General features: G+C 35.8%; 2 protein-coding genes across 6 annotated transcripts in view; one reads left to right on the top strand and one right to left on the bottom strand.

Annotated features, from left to right (window-relative positions):
• Positions 1 to 27,336, top strand: part of LOC132194035 (glucose dehydrogenase [FAD, quinone]-like) — a 158,111-nt gene that overhangs the window by 32,482 nt on the left and 98,293 nt on the right. The window contains exon 2 of the mRNA XM_059615072.1: positions 22,847 to 22,911. The gene's annotated coding sequence lies outside the window, so the exon portion shown is untranslated. The remainder of the gene's footprint in view (positions 1 to 22,846; positions 22,912 to 27,336) is intronic.
• The window catches only part of LOC132194037 (paired box protein Pax-5), a 53,746-nt gene that overhangs the window by 24,856 nt on the left and 1,554 nt on the right, over positions 1 to 27,336 (bottom strand). For 3 of the 5 annotated variants that reach the window (XM_059615078.1, XM_059615077.1, XM_059615081.1), the window contains exons 2-3: positions 19,625 to 19,769; positions 18,406 to 18,435 (exon numbers count right to left, since the gene is read on the bottom strand). In XM_059615078.1, coding sequence (XP_059471061.1) covers positions 18,406 to 18,435; positions 19,625 to 19,757 — 163 coding nt within the window. In that variant the 5' untranslated portion in view covers positions 19,758 to 19,769. Of the gene's footprint in view, positions 1 to 779; positions 985 to 18,405; positions 18,436 to 19,624; positions 19,770 to 27,336 lie in introns of those variants that run through there. The other 2 variants (XM_059615080.1, XM_059615079.1) reach the window with 2 other exon arrangements.

A 27,336-nucleotide genomic window follows, 5' to 3' on the forward strand; every position in this document is an offset into this window, starting at 1 on the left:
TTGATGCGAAATGTTTGCTTTGTTGAGCAGGATTTCAGAGGCAAAATAAACTAATTGTTATAAATTTATCTCTGAAATAAAATTGGTTTAAAAAAAGAAAAAAATTATTATTTTAAAACTCTAAGCTTTGATAAGTTTTTTTTTTATAAAAATCTGGTTTTACACAAGAAAAATTATAAAAAATCACGTATTTTTTAAATAAACTTTTAAATTTTAATATTGAATATAAATTTTTGGGGAAAAATTGCCTTTAATTATAAAACCCAAATATTAACGCTAATTATTGCAACAAATTTAGAATTATATTTAGTTGTAGGTTTTGTTATTGTTTTTAAAACATTTAATTGTTTATAAATTTGGAAAGAAACAGCCGGAGTTTGAAATCTTCAAAGTAAATCACAGCCAGCTTATGCGTGTAGACCGAAATCAAATTCTGCTGCGGTTCGGTTTGCGGTTGCGTTTTAATGCTTTAATGGACCGCGAGCTCATACATTTTCATATACGCTTGTCACTTTTCGGATCTGTGCACGGTGCGGTTTTGTAAATTGAGCATCTGTGTGAATGCGAATATCAGCATGTTTAATGTGGTGTGCAAAATTTGCCAAATCAAAAATCAAAACGGAAACCGCAGCTTCATTTTCAACTAAAACTCTGACTCTTTTGATTCAAATTTTTCGTGCTAAAATTTAAATAGCTCTTGAAACTATAAATGCCTTAAAATTTATGTATTTTTTTAAAATTTTTTTGTTTATATCAATTGTGGGTTTGTTTGGACTCACAAGTGTAATATTCCATCATGTTTTGGTTGTATCTGTAGGCCGTGGTGAGGTCCATGGCTGGCGACGGCCGAAACGACGAAAGCAGTCCGAAGTTGGCGGCGGCGACTGCTGCGGGATCCAGGGTTAGGTCGGAAAGGGTCACATGTCACACGTACTGCGCGTTCGCACGGATTAAGGAAGCAATGAATGAATATTCAGCTGCACTGAACGGCTGCGGCGCCGGCCGATCGAGGAATAACCACCATGCAGCCGCAGATTCGCCCAAATCGCACCCCTGTCCCCACCACTCGTTCGTTCGTTCGTTCGTTCGCTCGTTCGTTCGGCGCGCCAGATATTATCCGCACCTATCTATTATTGTAACAACAAACTCGAATCTGCTGGCCGCGTGTGTTATTCGTGCGAGTGCTTGGATTACCGTGTGACTGCCTGTGGCAGCCGCCGCGGTGACGGTTTCGCGCCTCCCTTTTTGATAAACCGGTATAAATGTTGCTCCGAGGGTGGATTATGTTGAAAATCAAAATTTTTGAAAAATAATCTTTTAATTTCAAAAAGTTTGGTGTGGCAAATTTGGAATAAAAGGTCAATTTAGAAAATTCCCATTAGAAACAATTTTAAATTTCAAAAATTCTAATGACTTAAATTTTTCTTTCGAACTGAAAGATACAAACCAATGCTAATGTATAGAAAAATCATCATCATAATTAATCAGACCGTGGTTTGAGCACCTTCTGAAATAATAATAATTTCAAATTTGAATCAATATTTCCAAGTTTTATAAATTTTATTAAAGCTTCCATTAAATTCTTTAAATTCAACTAAAAATATAATTAAAAAATTACATTATATTCTCTTTTCAATTCTGACATTTTTAATCGTTTGGATATAATTTTGATATTTGCCGGTTTTAACGGTTTTTATTGCCCTTTTGAACCGGTATTGCTTTTGCTGGCTGCGAGCGTTTTGATCATCTCTGGCTGCTCGGAGTGCTGCCGAGCGTAATTCCAACCCCTCTCGGCGGGCCGCGCATCGCGACTTGACCCTTTTGAGAGCGCGCAGGCGAGATCGGGCGGTGATTGGCCGCCCTTATCAAACATCACTGCAGGGCGGGGCCAGCGATGCATTACATTATCTCGAGGCAGCCAGCATGTAAGCTCCGCTGTATTATGGATACGCGGAGCGAATCCACAAGTTTCACCCTCGGATGGAGCACAGCGAAAACACACAATCAGCCAAAGTTAAATAAATATTTTTAAAAAAAAGAGGAATTTTTATAAAATATTTCAAATTTAGGAAAAGACCAGGTGCGGTTTTCAATTCTTCTTCTGGAGGAAAGACTCTCATTGTTGGTGGTAAAAAGAGCAGAAAAATGCCGTTCAAAAGCTTGACTTTTGTTGCCTGGTGCGACGGGAGATAATCATCTGCGGCCCTCGGAGAATAGAGTCTCTTCTCTATTCATTGAAATATAAATCGCTCTTTTAAATATATATTAATAAATCTGTCGCGACGAAAACGCCATTCACATGTGGAGAGATACAAAGGTGCGCGACTTGTGACTTTTTACGGAGAAAAAAAACGAGTCATCTCTCGCTCTTGTGCAGCTTTCAATGATGTGAAATAAAGTTGGCTCGCGTAATTCGATCCAAATCACATTATGAGGCTCCCCATTCCCAGCACCCTCAGGTTGCACGCCGGATCTGATGACAATGACAGGTATAAGGTGTCTTTTTCTGCCTCTGCTGACGACCGTCGGCGGCTCATTCAAGAAATTCCGCTGCGCACAGACTGACCTTCCTATTCAGCAACACGCCACGCCATGGGAATCGGACGAATTCATTTACAGAGAAGAAAAAAGAAGACGCCTTTATATAGAAATGAGACGAACACAAAAGGATTGAGTGTCTCTTTTCTCACTTCACGGGTCTAATTTGAATTTTGTTTTGTTTGACAACTTTCAAACGTTTCTATTGTGCTTTTTTTGCCTTTGTGTTTTATTACATAATAAAAGTCAATAAAAGTAAATTAAATCATAAAAAAAGGGTAGCCAAATTGTTTAAAACCGTCTAAATAATTTTCATTATTATATATATTATAATTGTAGAAATTTCAGAAGTTTAATTGTTTCCTAATTAAATAAAATTTACTTTTATTTTTGGAATAGTTTAATAGAATTACCACAACAGTATGTTAGAGTCTGCAGCAATTAAAAATTTAAATAATTTTTTAAAATTAAAAAAATATCACGATTCTCAGAAAACGTTTTGTTTCAATCAACAATCGCATCTCAGTAATTTAAATTTGACTGATTTTATCAGAGATGGGAGATGGCTTAAAATTAGTTTTATAGGTTTTTATTTAATGGAATGTGAGTTTTTCTAATAATTACTTTCATTAAGAGGTAATAATAATTCAAATTTAAATATATATTAACAATTCTATCAATTATTTCTTTAAAATTTATCAATAAATTCAGAAAAATTAAGTATTTTTTGCACAATATTGGTAAAAATCTTATTTATTATATTTATTCCTAAATTAGCTCTCATTATGAATCTAAATTGTTGAAAAATCTTCCTTCATATTTTGGCGAAATTACCTAAAAAAATGCTTTTATTTGAAATTTTCTAAAAAAAATTATTTTTCTCTCAATCACAATTTATTTTTGCTCCACCACAACCCCAAATATAAGCTTTTTTTCTCATCATCATTGAGGCAAAAAGTTGCATTACTCTCCTCGGCGTGGAGGAAATTTGTCACCGCTGATGGTGTGTATTAGCAACAATGCTTTTTATTGCATTACACACTACTTATCTGCACTCAACATGATGTCGCCGGCTGATTTACCCCATTATATTATATAGTGGCTGCCGCCGCCGCTACTTTGCTCTCCACCCCCACTGCACAGAGAGAGCCAAAGTGAGTGAAAACTAAAAAATAATCCGGGGGTGCTGCTGCAGCCAGTGCACCCTCCAACCCTCCCTCCGAGTGCAATCGTCCCAAATGTCACCATGCAATTTATAAAGCGACATACATTAGTGCGATAAAACTCCCCCCAGCGCACACCGCACACGTGGAATAAAATAAAACACGCGGCACAGAGATATATTTAATTTGATTAGCATAATAAATTTCTGCGTTAATTTAACCGGCGGCGAATAATTTGCGACTCCCCGATGACTGTCGCGCGGATTGCATAAATTCCGGGCGGATAATTTAAGTTGAGCGCGCCGGTGTGCGATTTTATCGCACGCCGCAGGCTGTGAAGTTTTAATACGGAGCGTCGCCGCTTGGCCAATAAAAACGGGGAAGTAAAACAAATTTTAGGTTAATTGCACGACACCGAAAAGCGCCGCGCAAACCTCTTAATTTAAACTCCCAGCCGCAATTTTTAAGCTTTACCTCTCTTGCTAGCTCTCGGGGGATGAAAGTAGCAGGGAGAGAGAGAGAGAGAGTTTGCCGCTGGAATAAGTTGTAGAGAAAGAGAGGGATGAAGACGCCACGCACCTCCCAGTGGCAGCAAAGAGACACGCCGATTTAAAGTGGATGCGAAACTTTCTTCCCAACAAAATTTTCTTCAAAAATGAATTTGGAAATTTGTTCGAAGATGTGGGCAAGGGAGAATTTCTCAGATCATTTCGTAAGGTATGCAATTTGATGAGCGTGCGTGTCAAGCAGGTTGCATTCTATTCACAAAATATTCAATTTTAAATTTCTTTAGTTCAAACTTGACCACAAAAACAATTTAAACTGGAATTCGAGTATTATTTTCAAAGTGTTTGTCATTTATTTCAACTTTGGAAATTAATTTTTAATAATAATGATTTGCTTCAAGTTAACCTTCCAATTTATATGCTGATTATAAAATTCAAATTAAAAAAAAACTGCTAAATTAATTCGAAATTTAATAACTTGGAGTAAATTATAAAAAATTGAAATGAATTGACTTCAAGAGGCTTCTTTTATTAATTATATTTATTTTAAAAAGTATTGAGCTACATTCTTCATTCATATAGAAATAGAAAAACTGCTTAAATATTGGCAAAAATGCGATCATACATGTTTGAAAAGCTCTTTTCATCAGTTTACTTCTAATTTTCTTAAGAACTTATAAAGTGTGCTTTGTTATTTTAACATTTTGAAACTTTGTGCTTTGAAATTGTTCGCGCCGTTGGGCTCCGCTTTTGCGCACGATATTGCCGAATAAAAAACTAACTCCCCCGCTCTCTCTGGGCAAGATGGGATTAGACGAATTTCTTTCTCTTTATATGCGGCGAGAGTAATGGCCGGCATTACCGAGTGGCAGATGAAGGAACTCGGCGCGGCAGTGATAAGGAGCGTCTCATTATTATTAGCACAATCGCGCCCTCGCTCTCCGCGCAGCTTTTTGCTCTGCTTTTCGGCTGCGCTTTTTTTATATACGTGTGCATTAAGCGGCGGAAAAGTAGCGGCTTCCCTCTCTCAACTCATTTGCTACTCGGAAAAAGAAGAAAAATACGAGGACATTAGTGTTGTTAAAATTATTATTATTATCATCAGCGTTGCTTTTTGCTGCCTTTATGATGTCCCATTACGGACGGGCCGGAGAGAGAGAGAATGAAGAGAGGTACTTTATGGCAAAATATATATATCGTCCAGCGGACAACACAAAAAAAATCTCGCATTATTTCAGCAGTTAAGCTGTCGTTCATATTAATGGGCCTCGTTGACAACTTTTTGTCCTTGTGTCATGCTCTCAACCGCAGAACCAACAAAAACGAACCTTATATAAACTATAATCCGATCTAAAAAACATTTAAAATTAATAATAATTTAAAAATCATTATGATTATTCATAAAATGAATGGTGAAAAGAAAAAGTCTCTTTTTCCTGTAAAAACAAACTAAAACTTTCACATTTTGTTTGAATTGAACAATTAATAAAGATAAACTATAAAAATTTATTTTTAAATGATTTTAATTAAAGATTTTATAATTAACACAAAAATATTCAGAAATTTATGTTTTGTGCTTTTTTTATAGGAAAAGTTGAACAAATTTACAACTTTCTTTTTGGTTTGATCATCAAAGTGAGTGACAATGAGAGTTTCTTACACTGCTTGAATGAATCAGGTTTTAATTGGCAGGCGAGACTTTGTTTCCTCGGCCGAGGGGCTCCTCGAGGGGCCACGCTCTAATGGGTGTTCACTCACTCATCGCGCGCAGTCACAGATATTTCTCTCGATCCAGACTCATTGTCCGCGACGACTTGTAAATAAACAGCCAAGTGACACACATTTTTTGGTTGTACAAAAAATTACATAATTTATTCATATTCTGTTGAGCGCAAATTGAATTACGTTTTGTGTGTTGACAAAAGACGCTGCACTCAGGCTAGATTGGAAACCGCGTGTCACGTGTCAGGCCGGTTGCATACGCGCCAGGTGATCTTCGTGCATTAGCAAAATAGAAATTTGATTGCTCGGCAAACAGTTTTTGTGTTTGCTGACGGCTGGGGAGGCGCGCGGGGGCGGAAAGAGCTTTTACAAATCTCGAGAGCTGCATACTCGAGTGATCATTAACTTGGCCAATAATTATATATTCGGAGGCAATGAGCAGAACTCGGCGCAGTGATTTGGCAGGTGAATTTCAAACTTTGAAAGTAGTGCTTGCTTTTCACCGTTTGACATTGATGAATTATAAAATATGAAATAAGGAAAAAGTCATTGGATTACAAATTTGGGAAAGTCTTTGGAGATTTTTTACTTTTTTGCTGCTCAAAATCATCCTTAGGACTTTTTCAACTAAACTTTCACTTTTTTAAATAATTAAATTTAATAGAATAAAAATCTAAACAATATTGAGAGAATTCAAATTTCTGAGATGCAAAATATCAAAAACATTTTAATACTTCAAATTATTTTATTATTTTGGTTAGTTGATTCTGTAATGAAATTAAATCTAACTTTCTGCCTCTGAAAGTTGTTGCTTATCTTTGAGGGTTCCGCTCATTATTTTGGTTAGTGCGTTTCGCCAAAGCACAAGTATAAGTTTTAAAGCTGTTAGCAATTTTAACCCCGCGCGGGGGCCGATCTCGAGCTTTGCCTTTGACGCCTCTCAAGGCGCACTCGCTGCTTTCTTTGAGCCGAAAGCCGCTTTCAGATGAGTTTGTATCTATCCTTGAGGGGATGCAGCGGCGGCAGCTGACATGATATGATAAAGGCCAACTCGTCGTCTCTGCTGAGAGCAGAGAGAGAGCGCGTCATTTTCTGGGTGCACGAGCCAGAAACGTCACGCGTGGTGCGCCCGAACATATTACAGTTTCCTTCTCTTCTTCTTCTTCATAATGCTCTTTGTTCCCTCGGCGGCCACAGATTTTATGCATTATGTATTCACACTGGGGCTTGTGACGTCCTCTGACGACGTGTGCGGCTAATTGGCTCAGCCTCCAGCAGTGTCGCCGCCAAAATACAATTAAATTTTTTTATTTCCATTAAATGAAAAGTATATGCACGTGTGTGTTCGTGAAGGCGAGAAAAATGTAATCAGAGCGAGCAGAAAAGAGTGAATTACACACAGCAGCTGTTTCTTTTCGATTCAGGCGAGAACTTTAAAGAGCCGTTTTTAGTTTCCTCAATGAAAGCAACGGTTCATTCATGAAATGATTTATTAAACGCGCGGAAAGACTTTGACAAATGATATGAAAAAAATTGAAAAATAAAAGAACTGTTGATTACAGAAAGCCTGACAGAATAGAAGTTCTGTTAATTCAATTAAAGATTATCTCAAATAGCTCAATTATTTGATTTTTCTATAAATTTGAATATATTATAAAATGAACGATTTTTATGTATATTTTGAAACAAACAATTTAATTTTGGTTTTAATCGGTTCTAATTCAGAATTACAAATGAAGAAATAATAACATTTCCACCTTTTTTTATTAAATTGTTGAAAACAATATTGATTTTAACTTTAGTATGAGAAATTCATCATGAAAATTCACCCATTTTTGTTACATTTGCCTAAAAATATAGAATTTTTAAAATTAATCTAAGTTCTTTTAATTTCGATCAGGGTTATGTTAAATTGTTTTTAAAAAGAAATTTAGCAGTTCTATTAAAAATAAATTTTAATAACGTTTTGAAAACGACATTGAATACCAAAATCTTAACTTTTAACACAAAATCTTCATTGTTTCTATTCAGATATTAGTTTCTAATTCAAAGTTATTACAAATAAAGATTATATTAATAACCCTTTCTAGACATTTCTTTTAGAAAAAAGCTCATTAAACCGTTAACCAATCATTTATTTTTTATAATTACAATGAATTAAAGCAGAGGTTTTTGCAATAAAAACACAAATATTTTTTAGAATAACAGTTTTCTTACGGGAATTTTTTAAAATAAATTATTTCAATTTCAAAATTGGCCAACCAAAGTTGATGAAAATTTCACTAAATCACTTCAATTAAGATGGAAAAATAATATTGATAGGTCAGTTGACATAATAAATTTACATTGATCTTATTGGAATGGATTCAAAAGTTTGAATTAGCACAAAAGTTTGTAGTAGAAATTTACGAGGGTTGATTCAAATTCACCATCACCAACACAAAAGCTGTTAATAAAAATGAAGAAAACTTTGCTATTTAATTAATCATAATCAAGTAAACTTTAACTTTTATTCTCGATCAAGTTTGATTCAATGTTGAAATAATTTCAGAAAAAAAAATTAGATTTTGTGTCTGGTTTGAATTTGGCAGTGAGCAAAAAAATTTGTCTCTCTCTTGTGGCGGCCGGGCCATCTTTTTTCCGCTGCAAATTGAGCAATTACTCTGGAACGCACCATTGGCCGAGTTGATTATTCGCGACGCCGTGACGCGTATGCAATCCGTCGGGCACGCGCGTCTCTTCCCGCGAGTTGGCCGATTCGCCTGTAGGTGGCAGACGGCGCCGAATCGTCCGCAACGGGGATTAATAATTTTTTATACCCGCCCGCACCGCAAACACAAAGTCGAGATTTTATTTATCCGCGCAGAATGAAAAGTATAAATCGCTGGCCGGCTCGGCTCGTTCGTTCGCTCGCTCGCCTGCGGAGATAACGATCTCGGCGCGCGTGTAATTGCTGTCCACAAATCATTGCTCAGGAATTTCAATTAATTGCGTCAATACCAATAGGAATTATTTATTTGAACGGTTCAATCCGCGGCAAAAAAGCGAACGCGGATCCAATGGAATTTATCATTTTTTAATTAATTGGCACGCAATGTACTTTTTTGTGAAGTAAGTGACCTGGTTTTTGTTAATTTGCACTGCTACATTTCATTGCAAAATTAAAGTTATTATTAATTGATCCAAAGCAAATTCCTTATAAAATGTTAGTAGGTTGAAATAAATACATAAAATGGCAATATTTCAAAATAACTTATAGTTTTTACAATCATCAATGTTGGTCAAAATTTCCAAATTTTTTCCCTATAATTTTATAAAATGGCTCATATTGTTGCAATAATCATTTGATTTTGCCTCCAATTTTCAATAATTTCTTAATAATTGTCAATGATCAAAATTTTATTTGAATATTTATTAAATTAAGGGAAAATTAAACATTTTTTTTAAGACTATAACAATTTTAGCTCAATTTTTGATTAGAAAAGAATATCCGGAACTAATTTTAAGATTATTGCTCAATTTCAGGGTCAATTGAATTCCAATTTCGCAAATTTCCGGAAATAAAGTTGAAATTGAACGAAAATTCCATTCGACTCTCAACCTTCAATTTTTACAACACACGTCGCTAATTAAGCCGCGGCTTTCTTAAGCGAAAGGAAATCGGCGATCGCGCACTCGGAGCCCCAAAGGGTTCAACAATAAATGCAACAATAAAGCAGGATCGCGTGATTACGGCGAGGCGCGGTGTTGTGTCTGCTGTCGGACGCGGCGCGGCGGATTCGGAGCGATTTGGCGGCCGATTGTTTGTGTGTTGCGCTGCATTAGAGAGAGGAGGACAGGAAGTAGTGGGATTGTGTTTTATTATCACGGTGAGAACCGAGACCAGCCTTGAACATCCAATTTACCTTACCTACATTAACTGGGCACCCGTAAAAAGGATGAAAAATCGTCTGCAGTGTGAATCATATTTTTGTATTCAGCCGCACAAAGAAGAGGAAAGAGAGAGAAAAAAACGCAGAGGGCTTTGGTCACTTTTTGCTGCTGTGGGAGAGCAAACGGGGGTCACTATTGTATGGGAATTCGATCAAATCGTCGACGGCGGCAGAGATCATTTTATTGCAATTTAAAATCAAATCGAAAGTGTCTTATTGAAATGAAAAAATATTTATAAAAATTAATTTGATGTTTATTTTTAGATTGAATTTATGGTTAATTGATATTTGATTAAATTGTATAAAAAAATTAAAAATTATTTTTTAAATTTTAATAAATATGGTAAAAATACGTGAACACATTTTTTTACAATTTTTTTTTTCTTTGAAAAATGCACTATTATAGCAAAATATATCTATTTAATTTAAAATACAGGTTCTAGAATTACCTGAAAGCGTCTATTTTGAATGAAAATTAGGCTAGAATACTAAATTATTATTATAAAATCTGCAATTTTTAGTTAATTTACTAAATTTAATCCTTTTTCAAATTTTTTATTCAAATATTTTCCTATTTTAAAATTGCATAATTTATAAATTTGACTTTTATTATATTTCACATTTTCTGAAACTGTTTTAAGCTTTTAATATATTCAAATTATAAGTTTGCAGTTTTAGAATTGTTTATCCAATCCTAATTGTAGCGAACAAACCCACTGCACGGCGTCTTTTGAATTTAAAAACATCAATGCCTCTGAAGCGTGTGTTTATTTATATTCATATGACAATCATTACAGGCTAAATTACACGTTAGCCGTCGTGATAAATTTTACACCTTCACTATGGTACTTGCGAGAGTGACAAGCGCTCATATATATGTTTATAAATAAACCCGCCTATGTAGTTTTTCTCTTATCAGCTCTATTGGATCGGTGGCATAGCCAAAGTGGTAATTAAAACATTTAACAACACGTATGTGTATGAATGTTGTAGCCAGGGCTAGTTATTATGGCACGTTTCCAACAATGAATGGCGCAAGAGTTGTTTTCATTTTCAAATAGAGAGAGACAGATACGGTACATTTATTTGAAGGAATGCTGTTTTAAAAGCACTTATGAGAATTAAAATAGAAAAATATTTATCGTAGGAGTGTGAAAAATGACATATGTTATTAATTTCACTTTCACAAAAGGTTCTTTCAAAAGACTAAATTTTAATTTTTTTTCTTCCAACGACGACCTACGAATGTATAAAAATTCAAATTCACTTTCCCACTGATTATGAACAAATGAGGCGAGAGTGCAATTATTCCCATTACAACAATCCATTCCCACCAGAAGTCTCGACCTTGGGTGACCCATCTTAACACACTAATTACACTCACAAGAAACCATTTTATATAATTCTCTCTCTCTCTCTTCCCTTTTCTTTCTGGACACACTCGGAAAGATTTTATCGTAGGCCGGAGACAAATGAACCAAAAATTGCTTCTCTCTTTCTCGGCCAAGCGCACTAGGCAGTTGTTATGGTGTTTTTCTTAATTCACACACACTGAAGGTTTGTGCGTGGGAATTTTCCTCCAATGGTGGGTGGAATTCTGTCATCCCGCCGCTGGGAAAGCAAATGAAGCAGGAAACGAAAAAAATTAATGTGTGTGGATATTAAAAGAAAAAAAATGCCAAAAATATAAAATATGCAAGAGACGGTTGGTAAAATTATCGTGGAATTTATTTTAAAATAAAATAGACAAAGGTTATTTAGTACAAATAGGTTAATTCTATTACAATTAAAGTTTATATATCAATCCATTTTCTTCTATTTTTTTAAATTTCATCTCGTTTCAAAGTAATTAAAGATATTAATTTTTTTTATTAAACTTTTAATTTATTCTTAAATGATCCTTAAAAGAATTAATTTATTGCTCTAATCAAATTTGTAAATTATTTAGAACTGAATATAAATTTTGCACATTTTTTAAGCATGATTCATTTTTGTCGGCAGAAATTTCAATCACCGCAGGAATTCGCAATCTGCACAAAAAGCTGCTGCACTTCCGCGAATGAAAGTCCACCATGCGTGTGTTGACATGACAGCCGCGATTTTCCCATTGCTCGCATATTTTACCCGCGCGTGCTCTTTTCCTCCGATCGATAAAACAAATGTTGGCTCGCGTTAAATCGTCTCATCGGGGCAGATCGACTTCCTATATTAGGCGTGGAGTCTTTCGCAGCTAATGCCACTCACCTTGACCCATTACTCTGCTGCGAAATTTCTTTTCTCTCTTCATCGCGTCAGATTATTTTCGGATTTATAAATTGACTCGTCAAGTGGCTGATTTAATTCCAAGTGAGCATCTCTGACCTCCGCGGGCGTGAAAAGTGAAAAAGAAGGTTTATTTATGTACGTGTGCGGCCGGGACATAATGAGCCGGAGAGGCAGCCGGAGGCGTTCCGGTGATTGATCATTGTTCGGATCGCCCAGCGTCGAGGTTAAGGACTTTAATTGAATGAAATCATGTCCGCGCGTGAATTAGCTGCATAAATTTGATTTCAGATAAACAAATTGAGCTGAAGCAAATCAAAAAATTGGCTAGTTGAAGGAATAAATTACATTAATGTCAAGCGAGCGATTTTGAAAAATATTTAAAATTAATTAATAATTTTAATAAATAAATGTAAATATCATGTAAAATGAATTATGGAGTTGAAAAGTTTCAATAAATTGTTTTTCAAGGTATTTTTTTTATATATTTATACATGCAATTATTAAATTGAGTAAAATGAAATTAAAAAACTATTGTTAAATTAGCAGCAAATTAAGGTCACAACATAAATTCAGTTCAATAATTTTGACAGCTTTTTTTTTAAATACATAAAAGCAATTTATTCGTTTTGATCGCGAATGGAGGCGTTTGTGGGTTAGGACTGAATTGTAAGCTTTCCTGCGTTTAATATTCCGTCACTTTTGAGCAAAAAGCCCCAGATTATGTATTTTTTCTCCCTCTTCCAATTCCGTTAACCGCGCCGCGATAGAAAAGTGCACCGAGCGACTCTCCCCATTAATAAAAGCAGTCGCGGTGCAGCAGCCAAGGCATTCTGTGAAAGTAACTGTATTCATTTTATGGACAATTATTATCTTTTTTATCATCATTAACGAGAGCTTCATCAGCGGCGACTCCTTCTTCTTGTATAAATAAAATTCCTCCTCCGCGTCCACCTCCGCTCTCTCGCGTACAATTTATATTTTTGGCTTTGTTTTTGCGCGAATTGCACACCGACTGCTGCGGCTGCGGACACGTCCGCTCGCCACGCCGATGACTAGGCGATTCCGAGAGCGACTCTGATAATAAAAAATATAACAATAAAAATCTGAAATCTGCCGCTGCTTTTCGATATATACGAGGAAAAGGTTTTGATTGGTAAAATAAAATGGAACAAAAAATATGAAAAACGGACTTTTTTAAAATTAATTTTGAAACATTTCATTCCACGATAAAAGTTTCTATAATTGTTTTGAAAATAAAAAAGTGAATTTAAAATATTTGTAAACTAATTTATAAAGTATTAAAAAAAAAGAACACTATTGGAAATACAAATCGGTTGACAATTTTTTTATATAAAAAAAAGTAGATATAACTATTGTATTAAGCTTGAAAATTTCATGAGAATTAATGAACTTATTTAAGGATTTATTAATTTTATAAATTTCTATTTTATTGCGCCTAGCATTGGCGTTTTGCGCACTCGCGATGGAGATGACTTGGCACGAACACACTTTCATGCGCCTCTCTGCTACACAAATCGTATTGTGCTCTCCGCGTCCTCTTGCATTTATTTTTGTATTCTATTATTTTTTATTTTTATCAAAAGAGAGGCACACGGATTGTTACACTAATATTATTATATTTGCACTGCTTTTCTGCCACTGCGGACACGCACACACGGCCGGGAAAATATATAATATTTTGCAAGCGACGAGATGGCTACTGCGCTTTTTGTATCAAACTTCCTGTTAAAAGTGGCAGAACAGGTATTTTCGGAGCTGCTTTTTGTCAGCGCCGCCGAGAGGACGCGCTCGCATAAATTAGCGTTATTATGTAAGTCAATGTTATGAGGAGCAGAGTTTTATGTCCAACTCCAGCAGAAAATCCATTAATTATATACGTGCGATAATCTGCGTGGAATTCTCAACCTGACCAGCTCAATCGAGATGATCGACCGCGGCCAGATCTTTCTTTTTATTCCTCAGAGTTGAGAGCGTGTTTTGATTAATCTCTCCCCGGGCTATGATACTGTTATGACTTGCTCTTGTAATTATTTTCACGCCCGCTTCAAACACGTAAGACAGATGGAAAATGAAAGATTTGTTCGTATTTCAAATTAATTCAACTTGAGAGAATAATTCCATATCAATTTTTCACGAAAATGTGCTAAAAAAAATCAGTCCAGATCTATGATTAGAGTTCATGTCAGGATTAATTAAAAGTGAATATTTATAAAAGAAGTTATTCTTTGAATGGTGAAAAGTTAAATTATGAATATAACATTAAAATCTCTTTATTAGCAAGTGTATTAAATATAATATAAAAATTAATTTTAATTAATTTAAATGTTGAAGAAGCATAAAAATATTGTTTATAGCCGTTTTTTAATATGAAATAAAAATATATTATAATTTATTTATAAAGGATTTTTTTATGTTTCCATTTTTATCAAAAGCGAGCCGCCACTGGAGCATTTCTTTGAACATAAAAGAGACCATTAGTTGGAACACAAGCGAACGCTGCTCACAGTACATAATGCTCGGACTCGGCCATTAATCAATCGCGCGTCTTTTCGCTCGTCGTAAATTCCTCCGCGCATTGACACCGAAATGCATCTTGTATAATAATGCTGCACTTTCCTCCCAGTTTAATAATAATAATAATTCTCAAGTAAGAAAAGCGAGTGCAGAGAAAACGTGGGTGCGCCTCTCTTATTGGAGAATAAAAAGCTCTCTCATTGTCTAAGAAGTGCTATTATGATTAGTATTTAAATAAGAGCGGCGCAGCAAACAACATTCATTACTTCTCTGCTTTATCTGCGCCGACCGGCCGGCCGCGCCGTTGACCTTATCGCTTTAATTCTCGGAGAGCTGCTGCGCTGCAGTAGTTTATAACCTAGAAGGCATTCCAAGCGTGTTAAAGAGAGAGAAATTTCTTTGCACCGGAGAGCGCAGGAGCTGAATTCACATCGAAAGTGCGCAAAAACCAAATAAAAAGACGTGTCGGTGCCAAGAGATCAAATCGCTTTTTGCTCAGAGCGATCGGCGACTGTCGTTGACTTTTTTTTTTATTCTTTGACACTGCACGACCAGTGACAGAGAGAGTTCTGAAAAGAGACACTCAATTCGTTCAATATCAACAGAGGAGATCATTGTCTGTTCTTTTAATGTTGAAAAAAGGTGGATTTCAACAGAATTCGTTTTATGCTGACGCTTTTAAAGAATTATATAAAAGTTTATTGTTTACTTCTGTTAATTCTTATAAATTAAAATAATAAAAACAGACTTCAAAAGATGCATTGGTAAATCTGAAACTGAATCTTGATTTTATTGTTACTGTCAATACAAGAAAAATTTGATTGCAATATAAATTCACAATAATAACAATAATTTAAAATTAATGCATTGTTCCCTTCTCTATTCTCTCTAAGACAAAACAATAAATAACACACTTTATAATTTATAACAGATGATTTTTTCATCCTCATCTCCAGATAATAACTTTTACTTTTGCACTACGAGAAAAATAGAGAATAATCTTTCAACAGCTCAATCCATAATTTTTCCCTTAGTAATTTCCAATTAAATTTCTGAATGAAATTGCCCGGCGCTCTGTTGTTGTCTTTCAATCAGCTGGCAATGAAATGGTCTCCGTCGCGCGGGCGAGTAATTGCAAAAGCCACATGCCCGCGGCTCTCGGGTTTCAATGCTTATTAATCATGCACGCGGCGGCGGCGGCGCGCGTTGCCCGAATAATGAATTCCACGCTGACCCACCTGAGGAGATGCTGCTCTTGTTATTATTATACGTTAGATTGCGATTTTCTATCTTTGTGAGTGCGGAGCAGCGTCGTGAGCAGGCACAGAAGAAAATTGCAGTTTACATAATCCGACGAGTCGTGACTTTCTATACGTTAACTCGGCATCGCTCTTTTTTAAATGGTTTCGCTACAGAGAGAGATATTCGTAATGCAAACACAGATTATTACCGCGTCCACCTTAAATAATCACAGCACAGTAAATAAACACACACATTTCTCTCCGCGCGCAGCTCCTCGGAATATATAAATAAAAATAAGAGAGTCGAGCCTTCGCACAGCAATAATAAAAAAAAGGAGAGAAATACATACGAAGATTGTGACCTCTGCGGAGATAAATTAGCCGGCCGAGATAATAAATTCCGCGTGTTCATATAAACACGTAACATGCATCCAGAGAGAGCGTTTTGATCTGTGTGTAATTTCATCTTGATCAATCAGAAAATAAGGCAGCCCGGCCGCCAATTCAGGTCATAATATTCAAGCAGCGTTTCAATTGCTCGAAATTGTTGTTTGTGCGCCAAGAGGTGTTGCTCGATTTGCTGACCCAGGCCAATTTCAAATATCAAAGGCTCCAGTTTAATTATAAACGTTGAGGAACTTGCAAACAAAAATTTTGGTCTCAAAATTGCAATCGTTTTCATTTTAAATTGAAAATAGGTAAAAAACAATAAAAATTGTAGCCACTTTCGGAGCAATTTTAAACATTTTATCATAATTCTTTGATATTTAGTCAAAACAAGAAATAATTTTTCTGATTTTTGATATACACATTGCGAAGTGAGCCAGCCACGATCAATGTGCTTCCGCCACTGCACAATCTCTTTTTCTTGCAACTCTTTCACTGCTGCTCGCTTTTGTCATTTTTACACCAAATTTTCCTCTGGCCGCGTGTCTAAGAGAAGAGATTTAACTGTGCTGGTGCAGTTTAACAGTTAATTTCGCCGACGCTTCGGCAACAATGGGGCTGCACTTCTTCTCTGTAGCTCGCTCTTTTTTCCACCTAAATTGTGTTTAACCTCAATTTCCTGTGCTCCACATTCACGGTGATCGAGGAGTGTCTCCCAAGCCGCCGCGATTGATCGAACGAAAAGACGAGATGACGACGGATGGACGGACAAATGATCGTTTTCTCACCATCCGCGGTCACCCAGTGGCGAATTTTGCTATTTTTTGTCAATTTATACAAACCGCGGGAATACATCAATCTCTTTTTGCTCGTACACCTTGAAAATTTTGATTTTTTTCTTAAATGTCCAGAATTCATTTAATTTAAAATCTAATTTCTAACTCAATATTAACCGTTACAGAAAAAATTTTATGCTTTTTAACTTGCAACAGATTTAAGAAAAAAATGTCCACTGCTTTCTTTAGTTTTTTTTCCTCTTTTCAATTTAATTATTTTGGAAGAATTGACATTTTTTTGCAACATCCTCTGTGGTGAAGCTAATCAATTACGAGAAAAACGCCTGTTACGGAATTCGGTGCTTCCTGACACGGACCTTCTTGATGTCAGTTAAAGCCCTGCAAGTGATGCCTGCTTTGGCGTGCGGAGGCGACTTCCGTCACATATGGCGCGGCCGTTACACACCTAGCCGCGGAGATAATTCGAAACAAGTGCATGTCTTTCTGAAAGTGGAGCTCCCCCGTACGCCGCTCTCACACATTCTTCCTCTTTTTATTATTTAAATTCTGCTCGTTGTAACGTTCGCGCCCAACTGCTGTCCATCCGCCCCGCTAATAAGTTTAAATGCTTTTAAAGGGCTGATTATCTTTCCTAGAATAAAAGTCCGTTGCTGGCATTATTTAATATTTTTAAATGTCTGGAAGAAAACGAAACTGCGCTGGTGAAATAACGCGGAGCGTTTGTAATTTTATTTACTTGCTCAAGCAGCCGAGTTTCCCACGAAAACAAAGAGGCGACATATTTGCTTATATAAGAAGGCCTTCGCGCGAGGTGAGGCCGGGAGATTTTCTCACTGCGCGGAGGCAATTTAATTGCAAGAAAATAAAAGTGCAGAGCCACGGCCAAGTTCTTTGTTTTGACGGTTGCGAGTGAATGAGTAATATTTTCTTACGCGCGCGCCCGAGATTAATCTTGAACCGCGGCGACGTTTCGCAATTTAATTGTTCTTAATTAAGCGCAGGAGGAATTAGTTTTGAGGCAGGTTTTCCAGAATGATTTAAAAATTTTAGATTTAAATTTTAAATTCTTCATAAGAGTCTAATAAGTTTCAAACATTTACTTTAATATAGTGAATTCAGAAACAAATATGGATTTTTAGCTGCTAAACAATTTATTATTTAAAATGAATAATTATTTTAATAATATAATTCAAGTTATAAATAAATGACTTATAAATTGGAATTTTATAAAAATTTTAATATTATTCATTTAAAAACCAGTGAAATTTTCCCTTTTTTTAGGTTAATTAATTAAGATAAAAACTTGTTGTTGGACTTACCTTCGGGTCCCATCCCATGGCTGCCCTCCTCTGCAAAAAACAAGAAGATTCCATTGATTTTCCAACTTAATGATTAAAAGAAAAATTTAATAAATTATCCGACTCTTGACTTAACCTTTTGTTTGATCTTTCTTTCTTTCTTTCTCTAAAAAAAGACAATAATGCAATTATATTCCGTGGAATGCCAAAGGGTTACCCTGCACATGCACGAGCGCATAATATTACTTAATAACGAGAGAGCCAAAGAGGTTCCTCTCCTCAATATACACAAAGTAAATTGTATAATTTATAGTGTATGGACGCGGCAGGTGCATTTCTTCGGCGCGCATTAAATCTCGGCCGCGCCGATGTTCCTTTTTCTTTATTCCTACGAACAGCCGGGCGATTTAAAACGCGGCGCACGGAATGCACCTGACGTTGTACTCGCCCCGCTAATGGACGCACACATGTAACATAGCAGAGCACCAACGGATTCCGTCAACATATGGGCCCGCGTTTCGTTACGTTAAAGAAAAAGGAGAGCAAGCAACGAACTTCTTCAGATGTTACTCCTCGGCTAGGGGACGATTTTTATCATAAATTTAAACACCAAGCACACGTGCAATTAAGTGGTGTGCCCTTTAAATTTCCTCAACTGCCGTTTTGAAGGTTAGTTAAAATAAAAGGAGAACCTGTGAAGGTCTTTGCAAAGTGGCAATTCTCCTTTCAAAAGTTTAATTGAAATTAATTATATTTTGAAATTATTTCATTGTTTAAATAATTTTCTTATTAATAATATCTTAATTATTAAATAAAATGCGTCCTCAATGAAAAAAAAAGTAATAAAATTGAATTAAATTTAGTAATTTTATGAGATTATTTTAAAGTATTCAATAACTTTAAATTATTCACTTTTTTGTTTTATAAAACTTTTATCATTTTTTATAAGATTGATTTTTAGATTGTTCAATTAAAACAATATTTTAATTATTTATTCTTGATTAAAGATTGAAAGATTTTTTTAAATTTGATCTGAATATTAAATTTGGTTAAAAAAAAATAAATTAAAATATTAACTATTCATATTGCTAAAGCATGCTTTTAATTGTCGTTTGTGTGTTAATTCTCAACCCCAAAGCAACTGAATGGCATTTTCAGACTCGTGCATATTTACAGTGATTAAGTGCAATTTTTTTTCCATCTGAAATGCCGCGCCGGTTTGCTCTGTCTCGAGACTTACTCTGGGAGGAGATGGACTCCTTCGAGTCATAGTCGGACGAGTCTAGCGAGTGCAACTGGAGTGATCCGTGATGGTGACCGGTGACCAGTGAGTGCACATTACCATGAGACGGTGCTAATTCCATGCTGATCATTCCGCCTGAAAGCTGCAAAAAGGCGCCATGTACAACGTGTCGCTTCCAGTTTTTACAAGTGCAACAAGAAAGAAAGAGAGAGAAATAAAGCGGGAAAACTTTTATACATTTTCACACACCAAAATTACCTTAAAAGAATATTTTTATATCGCAGGTCGTAAAACCATTCAATCAGAAATAAACCGATATTTAATTCATTTCCCGGTGTAATTTTTATATTTTTATTCTTTCGGAAATGAGAAACCTCAGCACGGTTTAATTTGCCCGATTCTTTCATCACTTTACATGGTTGTATTACACCTGCCACATTAATTAATATATTTTGTGGCTTTGGTGGCTGCAACAGTAATTTGTAACACACTGGTCAATTAGGGAGCCGTTCATTTATTTAGAGGCCGTGTAATTACCGCGCAGAGCGAGAGAGAGATGAAAACTCTCTTTGCCGCTCTCCAAGCACGAAACTTCTTCTCTCTCCTCTTTTTGAATATTTTCCCGCATGCTGAGAGATGATGATGGGCTTCGTGTGTGTAACATCAAAAGAGCTTTCACGTTGAAAATAATTAATTTCGAGCGGTTATAAAGTTGGACAAATTGCGTGCTTCAAACGTTGTTTATTCTGGATCAAGTTTCAGCCAAAGAAACTTATTTGGTAAAAAATTTAATTAACAAATTTAATAGATAAGACTTCCGATAAAATTTATAACTGTACCAACAAATAATTGAGAATTTACTCTCTTAACTGTAAATCAATAAGTTTTTAGCACACTTAAATATCAAATCATTATAAAAAATTAATTCTCATTTGGCCGATTAATTAAGAATTATGGATGCAGCAAAAAACTGGAAAAAATGATATATATATATAAATTTTAATTATTTTCCTTCCATTAATTAAAAATTTAACTAGGAGAGAAAAAGTTGTTGCAATTAATCAGCGGCACGCGTGAAAAAGTCATTTGGCGCTGCATCTACGCATTTCTTTTGTCTATCGCTCGACGCCATCTCGGGCTCGCAATTAAACACATCACACGTACAATCTCGCTGTGTCGAATTAAGCGTCTCCACAAAAGCGAATCGGACTCAAACAACTGCGGCGAAAACGAGCAGCATAAATTAGAATGCGCTATACCGGCGGCAGCAGCGAAAAGTTTTTAGTGCGGAAAAAGTAGATCTCTCTCCGCAGATAAGAGCATGTTGTATTCTTTCAATAATAAACACACAAACACACAATATAATAATTTTCTCGCTCCTAATTAGCCACCGCAGCTGTCTTGCCACATCTTTTCTCGCGCCGAGAACATCTTTAAGGTTGGTCTCAATTTCACGCTGCACCCCCTAAAAATATGAAAGGTGCGCGGTGTGGAAATTGAAATAATGCACCGAAAAATGAGCGCTGCACTTGCAATCACGCGAAATGCGCCTGCCATCTGACAAAAGTTGTCAGCAGATGCCTGGAAATGTGGTAATTTTCGTCATTTTTTGCGACACCTGCGTCCCCTCCAAAGGGAAAAGTTGCCGTTGTTTCACCCCTCGCGACACACGGGGGTGCGCGTGGAGCGAATTGCAGCAAATTTGAAAATAATTGGCCGCTAAACGATCAGCACCTTTATAACTGTATTATTTTGACGCAACGCCACCTTTCATTACAAAAGGCTAAATTCCAAAGTGAGAAAATACAAAAAAATAATCCACAAAATTTGGTTACAAAAGTATTGATCAACTTAAGATTTCTATCAAATGGGTTCAGTTTCAAAATCTGATCTATTCTATAAAATTTAATTTAATTAGATATAAATTCAAATTTTTTTATCAAAGACAGCAAATTTAGTTAACAATTTCTCCCATTTTTTAAATATTTTGCCGCAAACCAAATTGAATTATTATTATGTATATATTTTGGGATTTTGTGAAATGGCGATCAGGGCCGTGTATTTACTTTTACTCATCTGGATCACCAACATCGGAGCGCATGATGCTGATGATGATGATTACGGCGCATGATAATTTCGACTCAAACACGGTCGTGATTTTTCCACACACATTGATTGATATGTTTAAAGAAAAAATTATACGGGCCGGATAAACGGCATCATTTTGTGCCCTCAAGAGCCAGGCGTCTACCTTTTTTCACGACTTTTTAATGCCGCACCGCGCCGACCGATCCGTAGATAAATCGAGGGAAATCAAATATCGCGGCGGCGGTCCTCGCCGCCGAAATAAAAAACTGCACACGACCCGCAGTTCAGTGTGAGACTCGAGAGATATGCGAGTCGGAAAGAGAAAAAAAAGAGATGCATCTCTGATATTTTCAGAGGAGGTTCAAGATTCTTATTTATACAAACTGAATTTATCCCTTTTATAAATTCCAATATTCATTTTAATAAATAAGATTGTAGTTTTTTGTTTTGTTTTAGGAAAGAAAAGATCGTGAAAAATAACAATAATTTCACATATATTATCGAAGCGATGCAACCGGCAAGACAAAGGTGACCACCAAATTGCATAAATTGAATAAAATTGTGTTTGTAAATCGGTTTAGTTTCAATAAACCGGTTCAGGAAAGCAAGTAAAACCGTTTGCAGATAACGATCTTGCTAATTGGGCCTTTTCAATTGGGTGCTGCACGCAATTCCGCAGAAAGATGAGCTTCGAATGACATAAATAAAACACGTCAGCTTTGTAATTTGATGTCACAAACCGATTCATACGCGTGCAGTTTGCATTCCACGAATGCAGCGAGAGCGAATTTTCGACATGAATTTCCGCGATTCCCAGAGGTCGGCCCATTGTTTTCATTAGGAGGATAAAAAAAACATGGGAGGTGCCGACTGAAAGCCTATTAAACAATTTTTTGATACATATTTAGAAAAAATTGTGTAATAAAATCCTGATTCAACTGTAAAACTATTTACAAATATCAAATATTTTAATTTACTTCAAGTTAATTATTGTACTTTTTGCTTAATTTATAAATAAATATAGAGGCTCCTATATTGATCTTTATTAATTCTTTATTAATATTTTAAACTTATTCATGTTTTTTTCCTCTTTCAGAATCAATGTAAAAGGTGCTTATTCTTTTTTTTCAGGCCTGCCATGAGTCTCAAATTTCAACCCAGCGAGTGGTCAAAAAGTGCTGCTCATCTATCAGATCGTGAGTGTTGCAATCTGGCCGCGGCCGTCGTCTTTTTCTGCTCTCTTTAATTCTCTCTCTCTCTGTATATAAATAATTCACTTGCACTAAACCGGAATAAGTCGATAATCTACTTTGACTATTAAGTGCAGGATTGCATGATGGACATTAGTTATGTGTTTCTCTTATTTATAATGATAGTCGCCGCGCGCCGCATATATAGCCAAAGTGAAAAGTTGCCTCGGCGCGAGAGAAATAAAAACAAACACATAGGTTTGTAAGTAAGAGAAATGTTCAGCGTTTGATTCCGAGACGAGTCGTGCAGCTCCAAACATGATTTCTTGCTTCTCACAAATCACACACACTTGATATTTATTTGTTTGTTTATTTTCGCCATTGATGTAGGACAATTGCAAGTGTATGTTGCGCTCGCGCCGGCGTACTCGAATTACATCACTGAGAGAGGTGCATTAAATTTGTCCCGCCGACGATGCACAACTCGCTGCTGGCATGGATAAAATGTGTGGCATAAAATTATGCGTTCGGGTGGGCGCGGCGGTCGAGATCGCGACGATATAAATATATAAAACACAGTTTCTTGTACAAAGAGAGATATTGCGTGGGCGGGGTGGTCGCTGCAGTTGGAAAGTTGGATTTGTAGTAAAATAAAAAGATCAGGAATAAGGTTGTTCCAAGCCTAAACGGTATTCAAAGCAATTTACTCATTTGATTGCGAGTGAACAAAAAGGAATGAGTAAAAATGATCAATTTTAATAAAAATTGGGTTCAATGTAGAGTAAACAAGATTTAAATAAGGATTGTTGTTTGAAAAGAAATAATTAGAAAAGATATTAGTATTTTCTTATTTAAAAAAAAAACCATTTGATTTAAATTCATTTTTTTAAATTTTTATTAATATGCATTTCAATAAATATTATATTGAGACTCGGTGCCAAATTTAAAAATTATTCTACTTCTTTTTATTTTGAGGATTAATTTAAAACCACAGCTTCCTGCATCTTCTTATCAGAAATCATATAATTGTATCAGATATTCTTCCTGACTGAGATGCATGTTCTGCAATTCTGACTTGGGTGTAACGTGCAGTGCAGCTACATAAAGCACAAGAACTGTTTATAAATCACAACAGCTGCTGGAGATCTTCTAAGGGAATTGCCTAAAACGCCCCAAGGCATGAAAACAGGCTGACAAACGAGCTGCTATTCTCAACAAATTACTCATTGAAATTGAAATTAATTGCACGCCACCTATACCGAGAGTCGGAGGAACACTTTATTTTTTGTGTGTAAAAAAGTTGATCAACCTTATAAAATCCGGGCGGATTACGATTCGAAGCGCCTTTCATCAGATAAAAAGACTTAATTCGCTCGTTTATCTGGAAAAAATGAATCGCCGCAGTTATGAAACAATAAAAACAGCTGTTGACCAACCCATGAATGCAACAATAATTATAAATAAGAGCGGTTGGAAAGTAAGCTCTGCTCATAATTCGAAATCTCCACGCATACATTATACGTACGAGCAGGCCAAGGAAAGAAGTCCAATTTTTATTATTCGCGCTTGCATTGCCGAGTTAGAAGAGATCGAGCGGTAATTTATGTGTATTGTAGTGCAGCGCGGTGCTCTAAGGTAGTGCATGTATAAATCTCGCCGATATCAATATACATAAAAACACACACACACACACTCTCGCGCGCGCACTTTATATATAAATAAATATGTATCTCTCGTGCTAGAGCTGCCGGGGATTACGACGAACGTTGTTGCAGCGATTTCACAGCAAATCTCCGAGGCAACGCCCTAAGCGAAAGATCTCCAAAGGTGTGCCCGGCAGGCAATTCTTTCCATCTGAGAAGCAAAGCGTCGCCTCAGATGTTTCAATTAAATTTATTGTATGCCATGGAAATTTGTGTTTGAATTTTTTTGTCGCGCATCCTTTTTAGTGTAACGAGAAAGAGAGAATTGCTCCGGGCGACTGCTTTGTCGGAGGGAGAGAGAGAGAGACTGTCTCATTCATCTCACGTGAAATTAGACAAGGTCAATAATTTTACGCACTACTTAGGTATTATTGGACGCTTTCCTCTGACTGATGAGGAAACATTGATTTTGATTGAAATTTTTGAACTCTAATTTGAATTAAATTTTGAATCAAGTATTTAGGTCAATTTATCCAAGCGGTCTTTTTAATTTTGTTAATTTTTAACAATTTTTAAATTACAAATAATTGAACAAAAAATTACTTTTTTTTTCAAATTCTCTCTCACATGAATTAAATCCTGGATTATTGATAATTAAAAATAAAAGCTACACGGCTATTAACTCTTTAGGTTTCCAGCTTTCCCATTTGAACATGTGTGTTCGTCTCCTATAAGTAATTTTAGCCTCTCCGATCATCTCCGTATTTTCTGAGAATCAGCGCGTTAAACTAGATTACCAGATGAAACTGCCGTCCAATGCCATTTCCACACAACCTTCTTTTGCTCTAAAAAAAGGAGTGTATTATATAAAAAAAATCCAACTCAAGAAGAATCTCCTCATTTTTCAGCACACACGGAATGCATCCGAGAATCTCTTGTGTGCATTTTTCCACTCTGCAGCTCTCGATCTCTCTCGGAATAAATATATAATAAATATAAAAGTTATACAGGCACGTAATTAGCCTCGACTTGTTAGTCGCCATCTGCCTCCTCTCTTTTCACACGATTGGGAAAAAAATACAAAGTTCACTGGAAATGACGCCACAGTTCACTTTATATATAAATCGGTTAGAAAATAAGTAAATAAAATTCTATACACTTTTGAGAGTGGCGCATATAAATAAAATTTATTTATTATTGAATGATGCAGCATTAAAAAAAGAAGCGGCCGCGGCCGTAATAGTAAATCAGTTCGGAGGAACACACACGACGAAACTAGTTTATTTTCCTCTCTGCGCGTTTTCAAAAATCATGCGCTCTCGCGCGGCGCACTAATGTGGCCAATAAAAAGGCAAAGCACACACAAGGGCGCTTTTTATGTGTTCATTTGACTTTCCAAATTCCAAAGTGGGCATAAGAATCTCTCCTGGAATTCGGTGATTAGTTTTTCTAGAATTGGTCTCTATAAATTAGAATGCTTAATGCGCGGCTGCAGAGCAAATAAATAATAAAAAGAGCAGGTCATCGACTCTTCAACCCTGCTCTGGACTTAATAAAAATCTATTTAATTCGAGAGGGCTCATTTATTGTATAATTTCCTGGTCTTGAATATGTTGTTTTTCACAAAAGAATATTAACAATTTGTTATGATTTTTGTTAAAATAACTTTGAATTTGTAAAATTTAAACCAATTTCAAACAGATTATTATGATATCTTTGATTTTCGCTTTAAATTTAATTTCGATAACTGCATATGACAGAAAAACCCAGCCTGAAACGTCAAGAAAACGTTTCTGATTTGATTTTCTTCTTTGTTTGATTGCATTATTTTAAGCTTCACAGATAATTTAATCAAATCAAACATTTATTTAAAATGTACAGGAAATATGAAACGAAAATATTGGTTAAAAATTTTCAACCAAAACTGATTCGAAATAATTATTTTCAAAGGTTTTATTTTTATGGTTAGTTTTGGTCAATTTCCCATGTAATTGTTCAATTCATGTCTCAAAAATCAAAATAAACAGAAAAATATCCCAATTTTAAAAAAATATTTTAAGCATATTTATAATTATTATAAAATTTGAATTAATTTCAATTACATTTTATATTTAAGCAGAGCACGTCTCATGAAGTTTTTCCAACGAATTGACAACATCTGACTTGCTGACCATTGTTAGCTCTGCTTTATTTTTCGTATTTGAAAATGGCCCACAGATTTTAATTCTCCGGCACACGAAGAAGGCTGCATTATGTATCGAGCCGGGCATTGTTCTGGAAATGAGAAATCAAAAATCGAGTGAGCATCACGCACATGACCGGGCCCCGCTGATGCACCTCGCATTGTTATTGCTGAGAGCATATTTTGCCGCGGCGGCGATTCCGATCGAAAAGTCATTGGCTTTTCTCTCTCTCTCTCGTGTCTCGGACCAAATTGTGTTTGGTGTACAATAAACGCCGCGCTTTAGATCTGTCAAATTGTTCTGTCAGTCCAGATACCGGTTGCTGATAACCCTTCTTTTCCAACTTGAAAAAATTCTTCTTAATTGCCATTTAGCGACGCCGGAATTATAGATTTCCCGTCGAACGCGGCGCACGCCAATTTTTTTTACTCCGGAGAGAAAGAAAAATTTACCGCCCGCGATCGAGAGAGGAATTCGGCGCCGCTGATTGATTTATTGGCTTTAATCGGTGGAATTGAGATATCTTTCTCTCGGCTCTCTCGAAATATAATAACGTACCATTACGAGACGATTACAATGAGCAATCGAAAAACTCATGTGTAAAC

The sequence above is a fragment of the Neocloeon triangulifer genome, unplaced genomic scaffold (assembly GCF_031216515.1).
Source record: "Neocloeon triangulifer isolate White Clay Creek 2 clone unplaced genomic scaffold, ASM3121651v1 ptg000005l, whole genome shotgun sequence".
Lineage (NCBI taxonomy): Eukaryota > Metazoa > Arthropoda > Insecta > Ephemeroptera > Baetidae > Neocloeon > Neocloeon triangulifer.